General features: G+C 38.0%; 2 protein-coding genes across 5 annotated transcripts in view; one reads left to right on the top strand and one right to left on the bottom strand.

Moving 5' to 3' along the window:
• LOC106097784 (serine/threonine-protein kinase pim-1) overlaps window positions 1-22579 on the bottom strand; it is a 459832-nt gene that overhangs the window by 325395 nt on the left and 111858 nt on the right. The window lies entirely within an intron of this gene.
• Window positions 1-22579, top strand: part of thsd7ba (thrombospondin, type I, domain containing 7Ba) — a 182929-nt gene that overhangs the window by 150804 nt on the left and 9546 nt on the right. For 3 of the 4 annotated variants that reach the window (XM_013271403.3, XM_025904053.1, XM_025904054.1), the window contains exons 17-24: window positions 6903-6908; window positions 8881-9014; window positions 10155-10314; window positions 14649-14793; window positions 16481-16596; window positions 17302-17419; window positions 18985-19130; window positions 19431-19599. In XM_013271403.3, the coding sequence (XP_013126857.2) occupies window positions 6903-6908; window positions 8881-9014; window positions 10155-10314; window positions 14649-14793; window positions 16481-16596; window positions 17302-17419; window positions 18985-19130; window positions 19431-19599 (994 nt within the window). The remainder of the gene's footprint in view (window positions 1-6902; window positions 6909-8880; window positions 9015-10154; window positions 10315-14648; window positions 14794-16480; window positions 16597-17301; window positions 17420-18984; window positions 19131-19430; window positions 19600-22579) is intronic. The other variant, XM_025904052.1, reaches the window with a different exon arrangement.

Raw genomic sequence — 22579 nt, 5'->3', positions numbered from 1 at the left:
CAGCCAGATGGTGAACTCATCATTGGCTTCATTAGAAAGACAGACTTTTGTAGTCATATTCTGATGGAGCTTCTGATGACCATTGAGCTGTAATTAACTTAGGGCATTGCTTGGGTAAATGATATTCCCCCCCTGTAAGCTTGGATATTTGTTAAGAAAGTTTGAAGTGCTGCCATTATTCTCAAACAGGCTACATTTTAAAGCCCTTCGGAAATCTCTAGCCAGCCAGATGATCAAAAGCAAATAGAACCCCAATTCCAGAAAAGTTGGGACACTGTGAAATGCAAATTCAAATAAAAATGCAATGACTTGCAACTCTCATAAACCCCTATATCAATTCTTTAACTGAGACACTTCATGAAAAATCTGAAGAAAAAAAATCATTTTTAATTTGATTGCAGCAACACATCTCAAAAATGTTGGGACGGGCAATAAAAGGCTGGGAAAGTAAGTGGAACTAAAGAGGAACAGCATTTTTCAAGAAGTTAGGTTCATTTGCAACAGGTCAATAAAAGTTCACTGTGCCACACATGCAGGTGAAAGTGCTATCATACAAAGGAGCATTATGTGAGCATGATAGAGAAATGTTGCTGTCTTCCCTGGCCTAAGCACCTTCAAAATGGACTGAGGAAAAGTTAAATGCTGTTGTCAGACAAACTGAAATTTGAAATTCTTTTTGTAAAACATGGACGGACACTGTGTCCTTCCGACTACCCTCCTGAGACCCAGCCTATTCATTTATGTCCTCTGTAATGGACATTTCTTTTTGGTCTATATCTTTTGAATTATTTGAGCTTCCCCACTAAGTCCTGATGTACTAAATAGTCCCCTATTTAACACATCACGACTGTGGCCTTTCCAGTGATATTTTATGTGTTTGGGTGACCTTATTTGGCTCCATAAAGAAAATCACAAAAAAAGTTAATCTGAAAGATACTTTTTTCCTCGGTTCTCAGGAGGTTATTGGTAAGTGAGCCCAACCAGCTTGTTATCAGTGCTGGGTTCAAAAGCCTGTATCTCTGATGGTTTGGGGTGCATAAGTGTCTGAGGAGCTCATACCCAGAACATCTGGACAAGCACCATCAATGCTGTATACATCTTTTTAGGGGAAGACCTTGCAACACAATGCCAAACAATATACTCCATCTTTTTCTCTTAAACGGTACATTTTGTTTGAACTTTTGTTAAAATGTTCTATTGTGGATAAAATATGGGTCTATAAGATATGTGTAGACCATTGCATTCTGTTTTTGGGTTTTTTTTTTAATTTTACGCAATATTTACACACCTTTTCAGAAATGGGGTTATAAAAAAGGTGAGCTGTACCGATTAAGTAACCTAACAACTGTCAGTATCCAGAGACAACCAGGTAAAGGCTGCGAAATGACGGTGCTAAGCACTGCACTACTGTGCTACCCATTTAGCAGTAGCTTGATAATATGTGATTTTCACCTCTCATCTTTTATATTGAAGTGTTCTAAGAGATAACTGCATTCATTTTAAAATGTGCAGGAGTCTATTTAACCATTTAGATTCCAAACAGTTGGCAAAATAGCTAAATTAATTAATTACAAATGAGATAAACAGGTGTGTTTACTGATGAATCAGAAACGCATGTGGATGGTCAATGTAAAAAGATGTTTGTGTCAACAAACAGACAGGTTCCAGAAGTTAAATGTTGTGGGTAAAATGATGGAACCTCTTTAATTAAATATGTCTTGGATGAAACCAAATTCTTGACACTTTCAAATAATGAACACTGAATTTATATTCAAAAGTCAGCTTGCAGGTGTTTCTTTTACTTTAGCTTCACAGGGTGTTGCTGTCACATTGTCACACCTCCAGTGTGTTTCTTTGAGTTTCCCAAAGCCATTTTGCACAAATAAACAATTCCAAACTATGAGGAATATGCCCAGTAGTAATAAATGATTATTCTTAAGACAAATTATTTTCTTGCACTGTTATTTGATGTAGTAATTTTTGTGACTAATGGGTGAAAGTGGAAGACGAAAAGTTCACATAGAAGGAAATAACAATATTTATGGGAAATACTGCGGAAAGGTCATGTTTTTCAGAAGCCAGCCACTACCCTGACACATCCTGGAATCATCCATGGCATTTCAGCTGCGCACACAACAACGGAGCATGGGAATTATGTGGCAAGTTTTTTGTGTTTTAAGGACTGGAAATGCAGCAATGAACAAGAAGCTCATGGTCATGTCCAAAGCAAGTTATAGAGAAAAGATAATAATAAATAATACATTGTTTTCTTTTTGTAGTTACTTTGTTAGTTAATGGAATGAAACCTCAAAACCACTGACCAACCTTTTTGTATGCCACGACCACCAGACAGAACGGTGATGAGTCTTTGTTCTGACATCATTGTGGCCAGACCACAAGTCCTGAAAAAATGGCCATTGCTCCCATATCTGTGGGATCTGCTCTCAGATTCGTACTTATGCACATCTGTTTTTGTTACTGTCTGCAAAATATTTGTCAAATTTTCCATATGCATACACATATTCTCACATCATGTGAATTTTTAGACATATTTCCAGTTTTGTAAATATGCAGAAGTTATAGATAAGGTTAAACACCACAGTTAGTGTGGAGTTGTCCTTTTTTGTTCATTGTATGGCTTCACCAGTGTTTACAGTTGGACTCTTTTATTTGAAACAGAATTTCTTCACATACACTAGTGACATAAACTGCAAAAGACAAGCGCGGATGCTGAGGCTCTTGTATGTGGAAAAAGATATTTAACCACATCTATTATTATGGTGCAAGGTTAAGTGCTTGCAAAATGTCTCTGCTAATGTATTCCTGTCTTGGTGAGCTAGGTTCTTGTAATAGATTACAAAATAAATGAGAAAAGGAGATTATTTCAAAGCATGATTGCCAATCAATTTGTGTAATTACAGAAAGTCACGGCGTTGCCCTGCGGTAGAGCCAACACAGCAGTGGGTCCAAAGGGGATGTTAGACAGACTGTAAATCTTGTAAGGGCTTTGGTTCATGGAAGTGTTTGATAGTAAGAAAACTAATTGGAAGACAGTTATAAAAGAGAGAGGGTGAGGATGATAAGAACCAACTCAATGGTCAATGACCAACTGTTAAAATTAAGTGGAGCTACGGTCAAGTCTCTGGTGGCCATGTGCTTTTGTGATGCTCGCATCATAAAACAGCTACAGTGGTTTAAACAATGCTCTTCCACTGTGGCTACTATACACAGCTATACAGTATAGCATGCTGAAAGAGTACATTCACAGAATGACAAGGCTGTGAGATAACTGTGGTATCCACCTCCACTTCTTTAATGATCTGGCAGGGAAAGGGAAAAGTATGTTAGTAAGCCCGTAGACCAAATCACACACTCAGACTTATAACACTAAGATTAATGAACTGAATTCCAAATTTATACTGTGTAGTGTAAAAACAGTATAAACAGCATAGTGTCAATATAGGGGATCAACGTCAGCCATCATAGCTTGTGAAAGTACTGACATCTTGTTGAATTTAGTTTTTTAAATCCACAAAGAGCAGCAGGTCTGCTGATCACATCATGTACATAAGAAAACCTACTGAAGCTCACCTGCTGAATCCCCCGGCATCCCCTGACTCATTTTACTGTTTAGGTGTTGAGGTAATGCAGACAACAGAAACTAGTTGTTTATTTAAATAGCACAAGGTTCAGTTGCCTTTGCACCAAAATGGTTAGTAGAATCATACTTCAAAGAGCAACTTTTTACTTTCTTACTTTGAGTGCATTTCACAGCATGTACTTTTCTCCTTTAACTTGAGTAAAAAACTTGCTTCAGCACTTCAACTTTTACTGGAGTACTTTTTAACCAGGTATCTGTACTTCTACTTAAGTACAGGAAGTCTGTACTTTTGCCACCTCTGGTTCTGTTCTTTTCCTATCCCAGCTTCATCTTCTGTCATCTTAAATCACTTTGTTTGTATTTTCATTCGGCAGTATTGCGTTTCTCTTCTGAAAAATCCCAAATTGACGTCTTCAAAAGCAAGGGTCTATTATACTGTATTTTGACACATTTTAAGTTATCATCTCATGAGTGTATTTTAGAGGTTATCATCACCCCAGAATAGATCCTACTGTGTTTCTCAGTGGTGCCATTGTTTTTTAGCTCATCCATGGGCCTACTGACAATAATTGCAGAGTCTATTTGAAGTTGGAGGCACACAATGACACTATGAAAGAGATTTATAGAATAGATTGCTCGACATCAAGGCTTCGTGTTCCATTTTCTCTCTGTTTACAATAAAATGCCATCCCTGCAGAAGGCCCTGCTGGTGCTTCACGTCCTTTTGTGTTGGTCTTTTATCTATCTGATTGTGTATAGGTGTGTTGTCTTTTTATGTGCACTTGCGCATCACTGGGTAAACTTCTAGAGTACAGTAGGTATGTGTGTATTTGTTTTTTGGACATGAGCCATGTACAAATTAGCATCTAGGAGAGCCGTGGAGTTTTATTTCCATGTCTTGCAAGTAGATTGTTTTTTGCTCTGTAAATATGGGACTTTATATTCAGTGAACACTGACTATAACTTCTTGTCTTAAGTGAAAATATTTTTACTTATTCTAATGCAATTCAAGTGGGAAAAAGGCATAAATGAAAAAATGATTCAAAATGACAAGGAAAAAATGGCTGCATTGGCATTAATGGGAATCTATCAGCACAAGAATATACAGTCAAAAGAAATTAAACCCTGTTTCAATTCCAAGGTTTTACATATGGGGGTATGATAATAGGAAAAAAAGGGCCCCTCTGAGCCTTAGAAGCTTCTAAAACACCTTTTCCACCTTTTCTTTACTCTTTTGCCAAAAGAAAAACAAACTAAGTACACCCTATGATGCAGTAGCTTTTAGAAGAACCTTTAGAAGCAATAGCATGAAGTAGTCATTTTCTGTGATTTTGTCAATTTCTCACATCATTGTAAAGGAATTTTGGCCCATTCTTCTTTATACCTTTCTTTCAGTTCATTGAGGCTTGTGGGCATTCATTTTTGCACAGCTCTTTCAAGGTTCCACAACAGCATTTCTATGAAGTTGAGGTCTGGACTTTGACTGAGCTACTGCAAGACCTTGATTCATTTGTTTTTCAGTCATTCTGTTGTGGATTTGGTGGTATGCTTGGGATCATCGTCCTGTTACATAACCCAGCCAAGACTTAGCTGTCATACAGATAAGCTCTCATTTGACTGTAGAATAGAATACTTTGGTATAAGAGGAGATCATGGTTAAGTCAATGAGTGCAAGGCGCTCAGGTTCTGTGGCTGCAAAACATGACCAAATGTCACGCCTTCACCACTGTGCTTGACGGCTAGTATGGGGTGTTTTATGTTGCGATCCTGTGTGCCTTATAGCTAATGACATTATTCCAGAAGTCTTGTGGTTTGTTCTGATGCAACTTTGCAAAGCTAAGCCTTGTTCTTTTTAGAGAAAAGAGGATTTCTCCTGACAACACTCACAAACAAGCCCTACTTTCTCAGTCTTTTTATAATTGTACTGTCATGGACATTTAATGCTAACTACGGCCTGTACAGTCTGAGATGTAGTGCTTTGGTTTTTTGCGGTTCCTCTAAACATTTCACAGTCTGACCTTTCGGTGAATTTGAGATTCCTGGAAAGATTGTGGCATTGTGTTATGGCACACCTGAATGCCCCAGGGCAGCAAATTGCCACAATTTCTGCTTTTATGGCACATAACCTGACTTGAACTAGACTTGGTGGGACATCCACTCCTAGGAAGTCTGGCAGCTGTCTTGAATGTTTTCTACTTGTGAGTTGTCTTTGCCACTGTGGGATGATGGACAAATTGTTTGAAAATGTCCTTACAACAGTTCTCAGATTGATGGGCAGCAGCAAATGCTTCTTTAAGATTATTGCTGATGTCCTTCCTCCTTGGCACGGTGTTAACACACACCTGAATGCTTCAGACCAGCAAAGTGCAAAATGTCCGCTTATATAGAGGTGTTGACGTGAGCTGATGATCAAGTAATCAAGTGCATTTGATTAACAACACCTGACTGCTTCTTACCTTCTTCCAGTGGAAGCAGTAAGGGTGTACATCGTTTTTTCAGACATTGCTTTTGCGTTTTAGTTTTTGTTTAATAAGTAATGACACTGCGTCATATGACATGTGTTGCTCTTCATTTGAGGTTGCTTTTACCTAACTTTAAGACCTTGTCTGATCAGCCGACTTCTGTTATTTTTTAATATGTAAAGCCATATAACTGAAAGAAGGTACAATATATAATCTTTGTACCAAGACACTGCAGTGATACATTTGCCATCTCAAGAATCATTTGGCTTAAAAAAGCATTACAGGTCTAGTAAATATTCATTTTGAATGAATATACTATATGTTTAAATCTAAAGCTGTGTATTTTATTCGAATGTTTTAATTAAACTAATTCAGAATTACCCAAACAGAAACTTGTCAGTGAGATAACACTTTATTTTCAGTAACCTTGTTTAGATACAGAGCACACAGCCTCTCTGAGCATATGCTTATTCACGCTGACTTCCCGCTCACCATCTCCAGACAAATTAATTCCTTGGAGTTGCCTTCAGCTGCAGGTCTGGCCAGAGCACAGCTGTTACAACCAACTGCAGCATTTTAAAAACTCTCTCAGCATTTTTAGTCATTCAGTTTGGCAAACTATACGGGACGCCTAGATTCACTGTAGATGATAAAGTACCTAATCATCCTTTACCCTCATTAATGAAACACTGAGGAGAATGCAGTTTTTCAAATTTACGCAGAACTATACATTTCTGTCACTGCAGGCAAAATCTATACTAATGATCATATCATTGTTCTTCTCTCCCCTGCCCCAACTTCTGGCTTGTCATGCACTGCTAATATGGACATCCACGCAGGCTCAGGTCAGTGCTATTCATTCTGTACGTATACTCTGCTTTAGCTAATGAAGACAGAATGCATGCCGGATCTGTCCAAGTCACATATACTTCTGACCTTTCTAGCCCTTCGGCCGAGAGAAAGAACAATAGTTTGATTGGCGCGAGTGCAACACGAACAGAAGTAATTTATCCGAAGTGCATTTAGAGGATACATCACCTGCTTTTTAACTGGAGAAATTCACACTGCCGAGATGTCAGGGCTTCATTATATCGTGGAGAGGTTTTTTAAAGTGTTCTAAAAAGAAATTGAGTCAGGTAATATTATTGTATTGTTAATCTTTAAAAAATAGATTTTAGGAGTCTTTTAAAAGGAATAAAAGAGCTGCCTGTTTGTCTTTCGTCTGTAATGAAGTGTGTGTGACAAAAGTTGTATTCGAAAGGTGGAGTGGTTTGCATTGGAGCCTCATATCAAGAGTGATTGGTTTGAATCCCACGGTCATCTGGGGCCTGTGTGTGTGGAGTTTACATGTTCTTTCTGTTCCTCTGTGGGTTTCCTATTGGTACTATAGCATCTTCCCACAGTCCAAAGACATCCATGTAAAGTTATTGACTGACTCTAAATTAGCCATTGGTGTAAAATCATGTGGGGGAGGGGGGAGTAAAGACAGAGTGCTGTATGAATGTATATGAATGAGCGATACGCTCTAAAAAGGCGAGGCTGTTCCTATTCTTTGTTGCACTACACCTGCTTTAAACTGCAATTTACTCCCTATGTGAACCTGAACTGAGACGCTCCAGCCTGGGTTGAAAAGTTTGGGATCAGTGATGAATAAATAGTGTAGCAATTGAGGAAAATGGCTTAAAAATCAGTCTTCGGGTGATAAAAATTAGCCCTTCAGCTGGTGCTGTGTTTCTGCAGTAGTAGCGGAGCATGTGTGAGAAGAACAGTTGCCAGTTTACCCAGCTAGGGGCATCTGCAGGGACAGATGGGAGATGATGACGTGTGTAATAGGCATCTGTGTGGCCCGCAGGGGAGCGAATACTCAACACTCATTCCCTGTCTCTATCTCAGCACACACACTCGCGAGCGCACACACCACAGTGACACCCGTTACAGCTTGTCATAGCTTTCTCCACAAATTGTCCTCAAGAGTGCACCTTTAACTGTGGCAGACAGTTACATAGATTGAGAGTAAACATGTGTTTACAGGAGCATTGTGCTGGCTGCTCCCTTGGTTCAACAGACATGCCAGATTCAGTGGCTGAGTGGAGAAAAGTGAATAGCCTCAAAAGCGAGCCAATTACATCATCAGCTGAAGGGCCCGTTGCCATGCTCATTGTCGTTTTACACACCCCATGCTGTTCTCTCCATTTCACGCGCAGGTTTATTTTAGTGTGGAAAAAAGACTTTTCATCTATAGTTGCATATAAAACGTCTTTCAGCACCTCTCTGTAGTACAGCCTTCATTTTCTCTAGCTTCTCTGACTGTCCTCACAATTTGTATTATTTTGTCAGCTTTTAATTATGTTTAAGCCTCATTTATGCTCTAAAATATAAAGAACATCAACTGGCATAAAACTCAGGCACAGACTTCAAAACATCTCAAGAATACACAAGTGCTTGATGGTAAAAATAAACAAAACATGAAGGAAAATGCTACCACATGTAAGAAATTAAGCCTGAAAGCTCAAAGCGGTGTGTTTTTCTATCTTTACCAAAGGAAAACTCAGGTGAGATACTGTTTCTGGTACAGAGACACCTCATTAGGTGTGAAAACTAAAAGTGTTCCTACATTTCTTGCATTTGCTATAATTGTAACAACCAACTCTTCCTTTTGTAGCATGCTTGTGTGTGGAGGGCAGGTGGGGTCTCTGTGTGTATGAGTTCATTTGTATGCATGTCTAGTTTTTCAGGTCACATGCTTAGGTGCTTTCTTTCTATTGTTTATTATACGTGTCCTTTTCCTCCTGTGTATGTGTGTGTATGTACATACAGGTGTATGAGGCTCTGCCATGCTACAGTGAATGCAGCCAATACGAGTGGAGGGCCGAGCCCTGGTCCATTTGTACCATCAACACTGTGGACGACCTGCCTGCCTGTGGGGAGGGAGTCCAAAGCCGCAAGATCAGGTCAGTGAGTAGGTTAGGTTTAGAAGACTGTTTGCCTGGCGTTGCAACAATGGAAAGAGCAGACTGGCAACGGCCCTAAATCTGGCACTCTCACTTGTCCCAGGCCTCGCAGCGCCAAGGGAAAATAAACAGTCAAAAACAATCCACAGCTTCCTAATGAGTGTCGATAGATTTTTGTGCACTGCCTTTTAGTGCTACTTAAAAAAGCCACAGAGGAAAACAGTGAAGTATTGACATTGCTGTTGGATTAAGCATCGTCGGTGAGAATAGACACTGATTTAGGCAATTGTGTTATTGTGTCCAAAGAAACTGATCTGGACTTGTTCAGTGTGAGTAACAGAAACAGATTTAAGGTAATCAACCACTCACCTCGAAAAGAAGAGTTTTTACAATACTTTTTGTACCTTCTCTTCTTCTGAAAATAGATAGTCAGCAAAATTTAGTTGGTACTTTAAGTGTTCTAAATTCCCTTACCTATATTTATTGTATGTTTAAGGTTTTGGCGAGCCTTCATATTAGATAAATGTACAATAATGATGTAAACATATCAGTATTTACTGTAAAATGAATGACCAGTGTAACAGGAGTGATCTATTACATGATTAACTGTTACTCCTTTAAAGAATCAAAAGAGACCACTAATAACAGATAATGATGAACTATTAGAGTTCATTATTGAATACATTACTTAAAAGTTAGGTAATCATTACTTCAGTGCCAGTAAAACTAGGTAACAGTCACTCGTTCATCAGTTATAATGAATTCACCCACTTCTGAGAGATACAGATAATGACCTCACACTAGTAAAGACTTGTTTAAGCACGACATCTGAGTGAAGCCAACCATCCAGCTGGAATCTTTTCTCTCTGCTGCAGGACAACAATTCTATACCATCTCCACAAACAATATGTTACTGTTCCTGAAATTTAATTAATCTGAAGCCGTTTTAACGAAGAACAATCTGTAGTTATATTTCGAGTGAAAACAAACTACCTTGAGAATTTTACCTGACCAAAAAAAACCCCCCCATGTAATCTAGTGTGAGTCACAAACTCAGAAATGGGTTTTAAAACTCAAAAAAAAGTTGTGCTGCTTGGGCCCATGAGACTTGTTACACAGCTGCATCTGCTGCGCTCATAGGTGTGTAAAGAAAGGAACAACGGGGAATGGGGAAGACAGCACTGTGGAGGATAGTCTGTGTGATCAAGAGGAAATGCCACCCAGAGCCCAGGTCTGCTATTTGGCATGCCCCAATGACTGTGTCATGGCGCCCTGGGGACCTTGGAGCAACTGCCCTGTGGTAAGAAACAGAATTTAGTGGCCGTTTCTGCTGTTATTTGACAAATTGTGGGGGAGTAAGTTGCTTGATTTGTCGTTTTCATGTCAACTGTGTCCATAATAACAAATATATATATTATATATATGAAGCATTTACAGTATAAGCTGCAGGTAAAAAGGGACAAATACCCAGCTAATCAAACAACGTATTTCATTATTGCCTTTTATTACTTCTAAAAAGTAAGAGCAAAAAACATGTATGTGCATTAAGTTCTGCATTTAATTATCAACTATCTGTTATTAACAGGCTCACAAATGCTTAGATGAGCTTTATGGCCTTCTATATTATTTGTGTCATTAGAAACCAGGTGTTTTTGTAACATGTCACATTAAATGTGTTTATCTAATTTCAGTATAGGTTAATATATATATATATAAATATATATTCATATTCGCAGTGAAGCACTGTTCTGTACTTGTTCTGTAATATTTTCTGCATAGTTTAAGGTAAAGTGGATAAATTGAATTTTACTAATATGCCTCTGTTCTGTAATGAAGGTTAGCCCTCAGGCTGCAACTACGTAACATATGTCCCCGAGTATTTTTAGCCACAGGCTATTGGTCATATGGCCTCTTAGCTGTGTTATAGGTTTCCTGTCAAACACAACAGTTCATTGGACTGGAACATTAGAGTCAGAAGAGGTGAAACGAGCTAATTAGTCTGAGTCTACTCTACACACATTTTGATTCATTCAGTGTTTCAGTCTACAGTATTTAGTAGCACTTTAGCATTAAAGGACTGCGGTAATGCTGTAGGTGAAATAATAATGCGAAACACATCAAACTGAGAGCTAATTAAACAGTCCTGTTTTTACAGCTAGGAAAGTTCTGCACACTGATGTAGGTGTTTGTTTTTGCATCTGTTTGTTTAATCAAATACTGACTCAACTGAAATTTAGCCACTTGAAAGAATATTTCAGGTACATGAAACATAAATATACTGATGCAGAACAAAATAGGATAGAATAAAAATGTTAACACACAGTAAGCTTAACATTTTATCTACACAATTGATCTAAATAATTGTATGTAAAATATGTGAGCCTTACATTATCCTGTCCTACATGAATGTAGTAATAAAGTAAAGAATTGATGAAGCAAGTCTACTCATACACACCTGGGTATGCAGCTGATTTACAGTCTCTGCTGTCAACCTTAAAATGCCACTGCGCTGCAGTTTGGTCAAATATTTTTGTGCTTCTTGAAGTTAATCTCTAAAATTCAACAACTTGAGATGATGATGAAAATAACGCTTGACATTGATTCTGCATCCTCATGCTGTGAAAGGAAAACCTCCTCTGTAAGTGATAATGTTAGATCAAACAGAGATATTTTATGTAAAGTATGCCCATCCACTGTAATTAGCAGAAGCTTTGTACCCTTTGGTTATTCCTGCTCTCTCAGCTGGAATGAAGGTATTGTGCTGCATGTACAGGTATGTGACGAGATGTGTGCTGCAGTGAGGTACAAAGGTAGCGTAGTGATGAAAGATAGCATACTAGGTAATAACAGTTTGATGTTTCCCTTTTCTCAGCCTTGTTTTATTTTAAGTTAGATTAAAATAATACTTTCATGGAACTGTAGCTCAAAGTTTATTTTAAAAAGACGTAAATTGCAGAGCAGTGGAAATAAGCCCAGATTGGTTTTACTATTATGACCAAGTTGCTACATCATTTTCACTGCATGGTTTTGAGTAGATTTTGATTACACTTCTTTGAAGGTCTTCAAGGTTCTTTTGAAACTAGGGTTTTATTTCAGCATTACTGGCCAAAGTGGAAATTTTACTTCACCAAGGCAGTGTTTGTACTTCATAAATTACTGGATGTAAAAATACAGAAAATTGTATGTACTAATACTGTTAATCAGAATGTCTTCCAGATACAATGTTACAGCATGTTACTGTATAATGTTATGCTATAATACATTGCAGTATTTGTAATACATGCCATGAAGCTCCTGGCACACAGTTTCTGTGCTGATGTTAATGCACTACATGCCTCAGTATTGAACCCTACTCTCACACAGATGTGATCATGGAAAATCTACTGTAGAAGGGAAGAAATTTCACAGAAAATTGGGTGGTTGTTGGCCCTAGACAGGCTGTGCATTTAGCTTATTTCAGAAACTGATGATCTACCGGGATTTTCCCACACTCTCATCTTTTGGGGTTAAAAAGAATGGTCCAAGAGAAGAGAAGATTACTAGGGGGCAGCAGTTCACTGGGCCAAAATAACTCATTAGAGTTTTACAGAAGAGCATCTCTGAACGCACAACATGTTGAACCTTGATGTACAGGGGCTACAGCAACAGAAGACCACACTGAATGGTCAGTAAAATGAGTCTAAAATTTGCACAGGCTCATCACATTTAGATAGTAGAAGACTGGAGAAACGTCTGATCTGATGATTCTTGATTTATGCTGTTATGGTCAGAATTTGGCTTAAACTACATAAAAGTGGGGCCCCAACTTGCTTCTTATCAACAGTTCAGGCTCATAGTGTTGGTGTAATGGCATGGGGGATAAACTGACAGATTTACAGCAACATTATGATGCAATCAAGTCAATATAGATCAGACTGTCTGAGGAATGTTTCCAGGATCTTGTTGAATCTGTGCCATTAAGATTTAAGGCAAAAAAATGGTTCAACCTGGTACTAGTACGGTGCACCTAATGAAGTGGACAGTCAATGTATTTTAAAGTAAATGAGATACTGTAGTAAGAAAACTCTTAATCTGAGTCTCTGTATGAAGCATACAAATGTTAGTATGTGGCTTTGTGACTGTGAGCCTGAACACATTAAAGCTACAATGACTGCAGCTGATTCATGAGATTCACACACCACCACCTTCTCATTAGGAGGTGGCAGTGACTGACGTGTGTGTTGTGGTGCATCAGGTGCAGAGATACAAATGCAGCTCAATGCAAAGACCTTTATTTGAAGAATATTTGAACCAAAGACTAAGCTGACAGTGCACATTTAATCCTCTGTTCACGGATTTCGCTTCCTCTGTATTGTGACTCCAATGATTTGCCAACGCTCCTTGTTGGTAGATATTTAGTAAATGTTGTATTCTTGCAGTTCAACTAACAGTTTTTTAAATAATTGTCTTCATTTGCCTTTAACTATGTGGTGTAGAGGTTGATTATTTAACAGTGTGGTATAAAAGTCGATAAGTTCGAGGTTCTCCTAGCTTACTGACTTTGCAGGATTATTTAGATATCCAGTCTCTATATTTATTATTTATAACAGGGTGAAGGGAGCAGCTGCCATATAGCAAATGTGTTTCATGTGTCAATTACTGCTGATGAGTGTTGCTGTTCAGTCTGGTCGGATGTTGGGAAAGAAAAACATTTATATTTATACTGATACAAAAACACAGAGAAAAAAGAGAATGATACAGAAATCAGGATTTGATATCAAAATTTTTTACCTATATTAGCATCTGCATCAGTTTTTAGAGGTTTTCATCATCTGTAAACCACAACAAAAATGAAGGGTTATTTATAAAGTAAATTTCCGGGTATTTTGTATTTTTTTGTTTGGTTTTGTTTTTTCCATTTGCAAAATAGTTTCTATTATTTATAACACTGATGTTTTCATAGCAATTAACCATAATCATGTCAATAGAAATGATCTATTGAAGAGGAACAATTGCAGCTTTCATTCTCATAAACCTTTTATTAGGTAGCTTCTGCCCAAGGTTGACACATTGTGCTGAAAATCAGGCCGCTAAACGCTGTGTGCTGTGTAATTTGATAACACTCATGTCAAGAGAAAACGAGGGTTTCACCTTGAGCTGGCTCATTCAGGTTGTTTGTCTTTCATTAAATGTGTTTATCATAGCATGTTAAAAACAAAAATGTTCTTTCCGTGAGAATAAATTATTGGATTATTTGCTACTGATTATAATAAAAAACCAAGTTTGTCCTTGAGAATAACTACAAAAAGTACGCACTATGGATTCATAAGGGAGATGTACAGCTGTTGGCTGATATCGAATGATATTACGTTAAACTTTGAATTACTGGAAATCTAAATAACATTAGTCCAGTAAAGGTCATGTCTTATGATAAGAAGTATTTATCATTAGTTTCTGCATGCTGTTGGGGCACAAATAAATTTGACATATTTAGAAATTAACAATGTATTCCATAACTTATGCTATGAGTATGTTTAACTTGGTAGATCGTAACACTAAAGACAGCGGCTGCTGTAGGATGCTTTGTTTCTGCCTGATCATCACATCACTCTTTTTTCTTTTTCTTTTTTTGCTTTTGTTGTTGTTATTCTGCAGCAATGTGACCAAGACACATCAAGAAACAGAAGCAGACATATCCTGCGCCCCGCAGCTTCAGATAACTCACCCTGTCCAGAGATGGTCCAGTCAGAGTCCTGTGTTCTTAATAGTACATGTTTCACCTACCAGTACAGAGTCTCAGGTAAGACAATCTGCACATCATATCTGATCTAATTCACATTACATGATTACAACCTGTTGTTAGCCCCATAAACAATATGAGTGCATACCTAAAACCAGCAAAAGGTCAAGTTTACTTGCTATAAGAATGCATCAATTATCGTGGTATACTGCAAGGGACAAGATTAAGTCATTTTTAGTTATTTTGCAACACAGTGATACACAACAAAGTCCCTTTTATCCAACAACTGTAATGCCAATATTACAGTTAAATAATATATTAATAAAAATGTTATTATTTATTATAAAATTGCTTTAAAAATAAAGTTTTTATTACAATGAAAAAACACATTTTTAAAGCTGTTTTATTAAGGAGATCACAAGATGCTTCATCAGGGATGTAAAAAGAGCAATAAAACACATTTCTCAATATTTGCATAAAGCCAGAAGACAGATATATTGTAACATAAGGAGCAGGTAAACACCAGTGCATTCAGCCTAAGGCTACGCACTGGTTGGAATAAAATAGGCTAGCTATTTTTACATACTTTCTGCAAGTGTGGTAGCATGCTCATATTCAAGCAGTAGAACGATCTACTTTTTCACAGAGTATGTGGATTACTGTCAGACCATAACCAGCCAGATCTAGAATCTACCCAACACATAACAGAAAGTCGGGAAACCTCCCTAACTCTTCTTTACTCAGTGCACCGAGCGAGTCTAAAGACAGTTTCCATACTAGAAAGCTAGATTTAGACCTTTTGACACAGATTTCTCCTGTATTACAGTAGCAGTAATGCGTTGCAATAGCAATATAGAATATTTATCAAACTTTACAGAAGTATTGGAACAGCTGTTTTCTCCTTTTTTCATTTTTAGTGATGTTTTTTTAACATTTTCCCAATGTGGATGGTACATAACAAACTTCAGAAAAATTCAAAGAGAGAACAACTCAAATGTTTTAGTTAACTGAAATGAAATAAACAAAAAGACAGTTGCAGATTCATTTTATGTGGGTTTTGAGCTTTATAGGCACACATGCCTGTATGCAAGAAGTTATCAGTAGGACTCGCCAGAATGGAATCCAGGATTGAAATAAAGTGAATTAATTATTAATTATTTCATTTAATTATTCATTAATAGTGAATAATTAATACAACTATTAATTGTTAATTATTCCCAGTATAGCCAGAATCTTTCGCCTTTGGTACCTAAATTGCCAGAGCTGGCATTGCAGTGGATATGCTGTCTGCCAGCAAACCCTTTGGTTTCAATCATACCCACCTCATCCTCATCATCACTGAATATGGTTACACTGGTTCCCAGTTCTGTGCACCTCATTACCACTACTTCTGAAATAAACTGTAGCTCAGCTTTGTTAGAGACACTCATCCCCATGAGAGACTACTGAGTACAATATTTGTTACGTCTTCATTTGGTCTGGTTGTTTGGGTGATTGGGATAGTTGTTCTGAGTGAATCATTTTCATTATAGTGGTCTTGTGGTTGTGCAATGGTCTCAAGTCTCTCTTGACAAGAAATCTTGATTTCATCGAGTTTCCTAAACAAAGAAACAGCCGAGTGTGAGCTTTGTTGCTTGGGCGTGTTGGGATTTGTGCAGAATGTTGCTGTTGTTGTAGGCCAGTAGCGTTGACATAAAAGACGGTTTGACAGTGAGACTAATGAAGATATGTTGCTGTGTGCATCTAGACTGGAGTACATGCCAGCTGAGTGAAAATGCCATCTGTGGTCAGGGATCACGTTTTCGTCTCCTGGACTGTATTCGCAGCGATGGCAAGGTTATGGAGGTGCAGAAGTGCGAGCAGGTAATCACTGTGTAGACAATTAAAGATGTTTAATGTAAAAATGAAAAGTTTCATCACACACATACATATTTTGGGTGCAAGTCAAATTCCAAAGCCATACAAGTTTTAAAAATTGCACAAAATTAACTTATAGTTTGCAAAATCTAACATATTGACAGCTATCGCAGTGCAGCAGCTTTGCTTCTGTTCTCATTACTTATTTATTATTGAAAGCTCAGTTGCCCAATTTGATTAAGTGAAAATGTTGTATCTGATTTCATACCAACTTTGACACTAAGCCAAACAGAACTTAATGTTATTGACTTGATTTGTGCAAAGACAAATGGCGCTCTTACGTTACTGTAATCGAATAACAGTAGATGTGAAAAGATTTCTCATTTTTGTGGAGCAAACCAAACATTAGTTGTGTTTCAAAATGTATGGTAACCTCTGGCACATCCAGAATCATATTGCACTATCCACTTAATGCAATTTTAATGGGATGAATGTAGCAATGATGTTGTCTCTGTGTTAAATATAATGCACATTACCAGCTCAATAGCATCTGAAAGTTTTTTGTTAGGGTTTTATTTTCAGCTGCTGCTTTTCCACTGTCTGAAATGAACTGTAGCATATTTAAAATATGGAAATGTGTGCGCTCCCCCTTTCTTGTTAGTGGAAATAATTAGCTAGCCCTCCTCTCAGATCTGTTCTTGTTTTCTACAGTTTGGCTTGATCAACAAGTGGATTCTATCGGAGAGCTGCGTAGTCAACTGTCCTGTCAGCTGTGTGCTCTCTGAGTGGTCGCCGTGGGCAGAATGCACGCACAGCTGTGGGAGTCGAGGTAAAAACATCATGAGCTAAAAACCTTAACTTAAATTCATGGGAACAACAACCTGATAAACAGACACACAGTGGACTACATATGCAGCGCCTCATTATTCCATCTACTCAGGCATGCACCAAGATGTTGAATAGTGCATGAATACATTTAAATGCATTAAAATATTTACGCATATGTGTAATCCAATGCCTTATTATGCAGGGAAACTCTGTGCACAGGTTGTGGGTTTTTTTTCAATAATGTATATATTACTATTTCCTCTTTGTTTTATATTATGCACCAAGTTTATTTATTTATTTATTTATTTTTTAATTAAGGCTGGAAACTTCCTTTGTGAAATTATGTTATAGATGGTCCATTTAATGTACATTTCACATAGCTCACACTAATGGACGCCATAAATGATTCAGTGTTCCTAAATAAAATATATAGCCATACCGCTGCATGAGTGCAAACATGCAGCTGATAATCCCCAACCGGTGACACGCTTGGTATCACTTTGTGCAAGTCATGTTATAACCTCATGCAATATACAAAAGTTAACGATTTAACCTGAATGCATACATTGTTGCTTCAGCTTCCCAAAGTCAATCTCCCAAAGAGAACGCGTGTTATTCTGTTAATTAGAAAGAGTCGGCACTGTCTTCTTCTTATGTTTATTAATTTTAATTTGTCACTCGCTGACTTTCTACTTGCAGTTAACCCCTTATCCCAGTGAGCTCACACTAGCCCAGGCTTTCATCTGGGGATTTAAACTCAAAACACTTTCTTTCACAGCTCAGTCACTATTGCTGTGACTCTTTCTGCTACTATCACTTCATTCTCACACATTGTGAAATGCATTTCTCTGCCTCGATGAGGGATTTGTGTCGTATCTGTGTCAGACGACACAAGGATCTTGTTTTGTCAGGATGCCATGGGAGCGTTAATGTTTTTGGTTTGATTTTTGAGATGGCAGAGCCGGATGTCCTTTTTGCTGCATCTTCCTGCGGCTTTCGGAGCTCGGCATCTCTCCTGGCGTTACATACACACACATGCGCACGCACAACTTCTGCCAACTGGATGGCTCATGGAAGCTTACAGGACCCAGGCACAAGCTGCTTTTTTTCCTGCTGGCATTTAGCAAACTTTTCCTTTCACACATTATTAATGGCTCACTTGAATGAAGCACTTTTGTTGGAAACTGCAAAATCTGAGCATAAAGTGGCACAGTGACACAGATGTATAGTGCTGTTACACTAATTCCTCTTTGTCGTGAGGAAAATATTTCATGAGCTAAAGAGCAGCAACAGCCTATTTTCACTACTAAATGAATCATCATCTCTCATTTCAGCCACTCATTGTATTAACAGTTGTTTTATGGAGCCTTATGTTTGTGTAGTGATCCATTTTTGTCTCCCTCAAAGCAATTGAGAGTATGAGCTGAACTAAGAGGATCAATCCCACTGTGTTTTTACTGTGTTTTAGCAATTAATGAAAAAAAGGAAATAAAAGGCAGGCATCCAATGCAAATGTACTCTACTCGGCTTATTTTCATTTTTGCATGTTGGCCTTGTGTTGTGTAGGTCAGTCTGTGCGCAGTCGGAGAATCCTTCAGGATGCTCAAGAGGAGGGTCGCCCCTGTCCCAACCAGCTCATCCAGACCAAACCGTGCCCCTTAAGGCCTTGCTACCTGTGGGTGCTGAGTGACTGGTCCCCATGCACAGTAGCGGTATGACCGTTTTTTTGCCTATATGTTGATGTTCTTTGCACTGTACTGCCTAACAGCTTTTTGTGTTTCCCATGGTCTGCAGACTTTCAGCATCACATTTGTCTAATATGTGTGGTTCAAGAATATGCTGCAGTAGCTGTTGCTTCTATCATGGTTTTAAAGGAGCATCTCTCATTCAGCTTTCTAATTTGGACTTGTTGCCAGCCTGCTGCAGTGCTTCAACATACACAAATAGGTTTAAATAAAATTAAGGAAACCTTTGCAAGTATTTATTAATATTGAATTTTTGTGTCTCTGCAGGGCGCAGCATGTGGTGAGGGGCTTCGGAGAAGAAACCTATCATGCGTTGTCCACTGGGGAAACTGGCATGAGTCTCCTCGTCAGCCAGTGAAGGAGGAACTTTGTGGAGACGTACTTAGGCAGCGTATCCAACAAGAGATGGAGCAGCCCTGTTTCGTCCCCTGCCCGGGTAAAGCTGCATTTAAACATAGTGGATATACTGGAAATGATAGTTTTACACAAATATATCAAAATTATATGACTGAATGATTCTTTTTTTAATTACTGCAGTCATGTTATATTCACCAAACAATTACATAATTATTTAATCCATCTAACAAAGCAATCAATAAACTTGTTTTTTAACACAAATTCATTTGCTAGGATCTGCCAATAAATTGTCCGTTTTTCCAATTGGCCGGCATTTTCAGCCACTAAATAATTGCAGAATCAATAAAAGTCATAGCTTTACTAATGACCCTTGTAGCTCTACATTATCTAGTTTCGTCCTGTACAGTAGCGGTACAGAGCCTGAGCTCAGCAACTATGAAAGAGACATATTTTACAATCAATAACCTGAGAACACTTTATTTCTTTGCACTGCATTATGTAACAATACATGACTCCGTAAGGCATGAAAAACCATCATCTGCTAATTGAAGCATTTAGCAGATCACATAGCTGAGAACAATCACAGAGCTTATCACAGCAGTTTAATGCCTATGGGAATTCTGCGCACGGAAAGCTTGTTCAAATGTGAATGTAATAATTTTCCAATAAAAAAACAATTATTAGGAGAATGAAAGTGCATTTTCAATACATTTAGTGTTTACTGCAAAACCAGTGTATGGAAAATATAAGGATAAAAAAAAATATCCTATTTCCATAACAGTTTGTACACTGACTCACTTTGAGTTTAACACAAGCTTCAAATGATGTTGACACATGGGCGACAAAAATCTGAAGAAGTTGTGTGGTTCTAATAAAATAACCCATCTAATATAATCATTTAAGACTATGTTTCCAATGTAAATGGATTTAGAGGGATTTTATTACTTAGCACATGTAAAATCAAGAAAAAGAAAAACACATTTGTATGTACAAGGATGATAAAAAATAATATTTTATGATCATGATCTTTGGGCCCTCAACTAATACAAAAATCAGTACCAGTTGTAATTCCATAGCATTTAATCCAACGGGTTTGAATTACATGCTATAGTGCACATATGCATGGGTCATTTGCACACCTTTGAAGGACCCTTTATTGCTGAAGGGTATATACAGATTTCTGAGCGACATCCAGCCAACATAATTTTAAGAGAAGGCATTGCTTATTTTAGAAAGACTATGCCAAACCCCATTCTACCTATATCACAGTACCGTAGTATGGCTCTGTAAACCTGTCGTTTATTGAAAAAAACGGCATTGTCTCTGACAAAGAAGTCTGCAAACTGTTGAGAACCTGAAATTTATCATTCATCAAGTAAGTATGAGGGAAAAAACCTTGTGAAAAGTACAGTAACTGGTCTCCCCCGTTGCTGGCATCAATTCATCATGAGCATATATTTTTCATCTTTTTTCAAATATAACTGCTTTGTGTCTTTATATCATTTCTGACATCATTGTGATGGAATAATTCTGTATCTTGGACTAATGCTAGCCGCAGCTTGTGAACTTGTTCAACTGTATTGAGTTATTTTTTTTTAAGTTATGATTTCTGTCCAAGTCCAGAAGTTTGTCAGCTGACATTTCAGTCTTAGACAAATCCCATTACTGAACTGCATTACTTTAAAAATGAATGAGTTAAGCACAGGCTTATACTACACAGATGTGTATCTACACTAAAGTGTGAGGTGATGTTTTGGAGACTCCAGACTGCATTGTTCAGTACAGTAAATGTCACTGTGTCAGTGTGCTGTTTGCAGTGCACATCAGACCACATGTTGGTCACTTCTGTGATGGATAACGATACCAGAGCACCAGTGCTGGTAGAGTAACTGTCTGTAGCTGTAATGTAGCAAAAAAACCCATAAAAATAAGAAGTGATGGTGAATCTTGGCACTCCTGTGTGCTCTACCTCAGCAGCCTAAAATGCAAAAACTTGTTCTAAACGAAATCAATTTATGCAAATTTTCTGGCAGACTTTTTCAAAATTAAGGCATGCTGCAGCTTTACAACCTTGTTGTCTGTAGTAAATTAACACTGCATGTATTAATTCAAAAGGAAAATGTAAACAACAATATAGTAGACTTTTTGCACGACATGCTGTTAGTTTGTTATTTTGATGAGGATATTGGGAACCCCTACAATGAACCTTTGTCATGATTTTTAATTGGGTCTGTGCATAGAAAGTGGTTAAGCTCACCGTTGTAAAAATCACTATAGCAACAGACAGACAGTATGTCATTGTTAACTGACATTCAACTCATGTTTTTTTTTTTTTTAGGCCACAGTGTGAATGTAGAATTTGCCTTAACCAAGAGAGTTACTGGCCAGCTGACAGTTTTGACCTGCTTCACTTGTCACTGTCTGCTTTTCCACCCTGAGAGTCTATAATGAAGCATTACTGTCTTTAGGCATATGCTAGCTGAACAAACACTATAGAATACATTTGATTTTCTCTCTGTTTTTTCTTTTTAAAGAGAGAGTCATTATGGTAAAATCACCACCCCTCAAAAAATGACCTCCTTATGCATGGCTACTTCCATGTATGGCTTTTGTTAATTTTTGCTTTGAAGAGAGCGAGCAGTGCTTGCTTTTGTTCATATGCCTCTCACTCTCCTCTGATCCTCTCCTTGATTCATCACTCAAACCGCCTTTGCTCTGAGTCTTGGCTCGGGATCAGGAGTGTTTGATGGCAAGAGCAGATGTGTGTGTATGTGTTCATGTAAGTGTTGATGTGATGGTGGCAGACGCAGAGTAGGGGCCAGAGGAGGAGTTGTTGACATGCTTGTGATGGATGTGTGTGTGTGTGTGTGTGTGTGTGTGTTTGCTGTATACTGTAGCTATTGCCACAGCATGTTTCCAGGGTTCTAGCAGCATGAGTGAAGAGCTGATAGACTGTATCCATATAAAGATGAAAGATAATGAGATGCTCCAATCCACAGACAGTCACTAATGGGTGTTCAGAGCAAAGAATCACAGGGTTGTTCTGGCTGAGTAGCTGA

The sequence above is a fragment of the Oreochromis niloticus genome, linkage group LG16 (genome assembly GCF_001858045.2).
Source record: "Oreochromis niloticus isolate F11D_XX linkage group LG16, O_niloticus_UMD_NMBU, whole genome shotgun sequence".
In the NCBI taxonomy this organism is placed as follows: Eukaryota; Metazoa; Chordata; class Actinopteri; order Cichliformes; family Cichlidae; genus Oreochromis; species Oreochromis niloticus.
Note: the sequence above shows the minus strand (reverse complement) of the source record. Positions and strands in the feature narration are given on the sequence as shown.